This window comes from Electrophorus electricus, chromosome 8, assembly GCF_041902795.1.
Source record: "Electrophorus electricus isolate QZ-2024a chromosome 8, ASM4190279v1, whole genome shotgun sequence".
Classification (NCBI taxonomy): Eukaryota; Metazoa; Chordata; class Actinopteri; order Gymnotiformes; family Gymnotidae; genus Electrophorus; species Electrophorus electricus.
In genome coordinates this window covers 9,362,501-9,365,480 of record NC_137504.1, presented here as the reverse complement: position 1 = coordinate 9,365,480, position 2,980 = coordinate 9,362,501, and the positions used below count along the sequence as shown (strand labels likewise).

General features: G+C 39.5%; 1 protein-coding gene across 1 annotated transcript in view; it reads left to right on the top strand.

Moving 5' to 3' along the window:
• Positions 1 to 203: 203 nt before the first annotated feature.
• Positions 204 to 2,980, top strand: part of slc23a1 (solute carrier family 23 member 1) — an 8,565-nt gene continuing 5,788 nt past the window's right edge. The window contains 3 exon segments of the mRNA XM_081719532.1: positions 204 to 776; positions 1,980 to 2,141; positions 2,305 to 2,462. Of these exon segments, the coding sequence (XP_081575658.1) occupies positions 699 to 776; positions 1,980 to 2,141; positions 2,305 to 2,462 (398 nt within the window). The 5' untranslated portion in view covers positions 204 to 698.

The window sequence follows — 2,980 nt, the reverse complement described above, 5'->3', positions numbered from 1 at the left end:
CAGAGAGTAATAGAATGCACTCGTGTACAATGCACTCATATATTGTCATTGTGTCTAATGAACTTCTGAACATGTCCCCCACATTTTCCTAACATCTTAGTCGCCACACCCCCAGATAGATATATAGAGATATATATATATATATATATATATATATATATATATATAGAGATAGATATATATATAGAGAGAGAGATATATATATAGAGATATATATATATATATATATATATATATATATATATATATATATAAAATAGTAATCCATTTCATAGATTACTACTTTTGTGCTCCCTCTCTTATTGTCACAGTGTTAGTTCCACGAGTCTGTCGTAAATGCGATAGGATAGCCATGCCTATGAAACAAATGTATTCTACACTTTTTTTTCTTGATCACACCTTCTCCCCTGGTGGCCAATCAGTGCTCCAAGATGCCGCCACACAAGCTTCAGTCTAAAGCCTGAACTCACGTGGTTTGTCGGTCAGCCTGTTTCTCCCATGCGGTGCTCCTGTCTGATGCCTTGCCGCTTGGTGTGGCCCTGCTCTCTGAAAAGGCAGCTCCCTGATGAGTAAAGTCCAGCCGGGGGCAGATCATTAACCTGCCTAATCTGCTCCTGCTCTTTCTGCCCTATAAAGCTGATGCCCTGTTACCCAGCAGGACAGGAGGGTGCACGTGGCTACTAGTAGACGACAGCACCATGGGCCCTGCAGAGGCCATGCTCACAGCCAGCCTTCATGGGCCAAGCAGGCACTCAGACACTGCAGCTGGGGCAGAGGTAAATAAAGGAGGGCTTGATGTCCTACTTTGCTTAGCCAGGAGCGATACCAGTTCAGAGTAGGAAATCTACAAACATCCAGCATAGCTGTAGATTTGTAACGCTGACTTGGTTTTCTGTTTGACTAGTACGTGTGTTTTGATTGAAGGAAGACTTTCACTGTCTATGGGACTAATGTATCGCAATTCAGTAGGTAAATGTAACTCACGTATAAAGTCTTTTGAGTCTTCAAATTCATCTGGTGTTTTTGTTTTTATTACTGACTATTGGGGGAACTTTGTATACTTTTGTTCTAATATTCAGTGTTGGGCTATCAAGAGCAACTGTAGATGTTTTCAATTAGATGAATATGTGTAAGAAATTACTAGTTAATTTAAGGTAGTTTATTGAATCAACATGTGGAATGGAGATGCAATCTTAGTTAAATTTACCAATAAATGTTTGCTAAAGACTCTGAAATAAACCAAAAAGAAATGTTAAATTATTAGTTGCAGTAGAATTGCAATTTAACAAAGACATTTTGGTCCAGATAATTAAGTGGGCCTGGAAAGAATAAATAATCCCTGTTTGTGGCAGAAGGTCGTGGGTTTTCACAAATCCTGTTTGTGAAAGGTTGAAGACTGCTAACTGAAGAAGCATTTAGAAGCATTTACTTATTGTCAAAAACTGAATAATGTACTAGGAACCAAAAGGTATTTTTGAAAACCATTTTTAAATTTACTAAGCAATTTAACAAAAACAAAAAGCTCATTTCATTTAAGATGACTTGGATATAGGCAATTTAGTTTGCTAGCTCATAATCAATTATTGGATTGATTGAATATCTATGATATTCATATTATATTCAGATTATGGCTAGTGTTGTGCTCTGTAATGTGATCTAATCTGAAGAAATGCACAGAGGTAATAGCAGTTCCAAATCAAATAAGGACTGTATGTAATTAAGATCATTACAGTGATGTTCATAACCAATAATTGATTGTGATCTCATCCTTTTTTGGCTGTTTGGTCTGTGCAGCCAGTGAAGTTTGTCCCACATGACCTAAGACCCTGTCACTGCTTGAACTAAAGCATGAAAACGTGATGTGAAACATGGAAACATTTTCTTGTCCAAGTTACATCTTAACTTGACATGAATAATCATTCATTCAAGACTCAGATGAAAAACTGTGTTTGCTGGAATGAGTGTGCTGTCCTCCACAGCTGCCTCCTCCAGATGGTGCTGTGTGGGCGGAGGCAGAGACGCTGCCCCCCGAGGCCCCCAGGCAGGCCGCAGTAGTTCACCCTCATGCCCCAGGCTTTGATATGATCTACAAAATCGAAGATGTACCACCCTGGTATTTGTGTCTACTGCTTGGACTGCAGGTGCAAGAACCTTGTCCAGTGTTTACCTTTTTCTTGTAAATTCCCAACATTCCCTGCTTACTTCTCTGTCCTCTGTCCTCTGTCTTCACTGACTGACTGTTTTTTTCCCCTTTTCTCTCTATTCTATTAATTCTATTAATTGTAACTATCCATCTCCCTCTAGCACTATCTGACTTGTTTCAGTGGTACCATTGCCGTGCCTTTCTTATTGGCTGATGCCATGTGTGTGGGTCGAGACCAGTACACTGTAAGCCAACTGGTTGGTACAATTTTCACCTGTGTGGGCATCACCACTCTCATACAGACTACCTTTGGAGTCAGGTGAGTCTGATGGAAGCCATTTAATTACTAATTATGTATTCTATGTTCGTTATCCACTTCATGGGTAGATACTTACACCTATGATCACTGGCTACTTTATTTGGTAAATCCAATCTTAGATTATTTTAGAGGTCTAAAATTACAGAATATAGTCGATCTGTTGCTGATTTGTTGCCATGCAAAATTTGCTAACCATCCTCTACCCCATTCAACACTGGTCAGGTTCTGAGCACAGAGTTTGTGCTATTGGATATTGCATAGGTAGTGAACCATAGTCAAGCCAGGAGTGGCATGCTTTGGAGCTTGTACTGCTACTAGTATGTCAGGAGTGTTGCTGGAATTTGTGTGCGTCAGTGTCACTACTGTGTTGAGCCTACCTACCCACAAATCTAGCTCATAGTGTTCAGAAACATGACCACTAAAGAAGAATTAGACGAGGTGTAACAAATCAAACATGGAGACAGTTGGATTGTGTAAGGGATTACAGCTGTCTGCAAAATATCCTGTTCACATACATT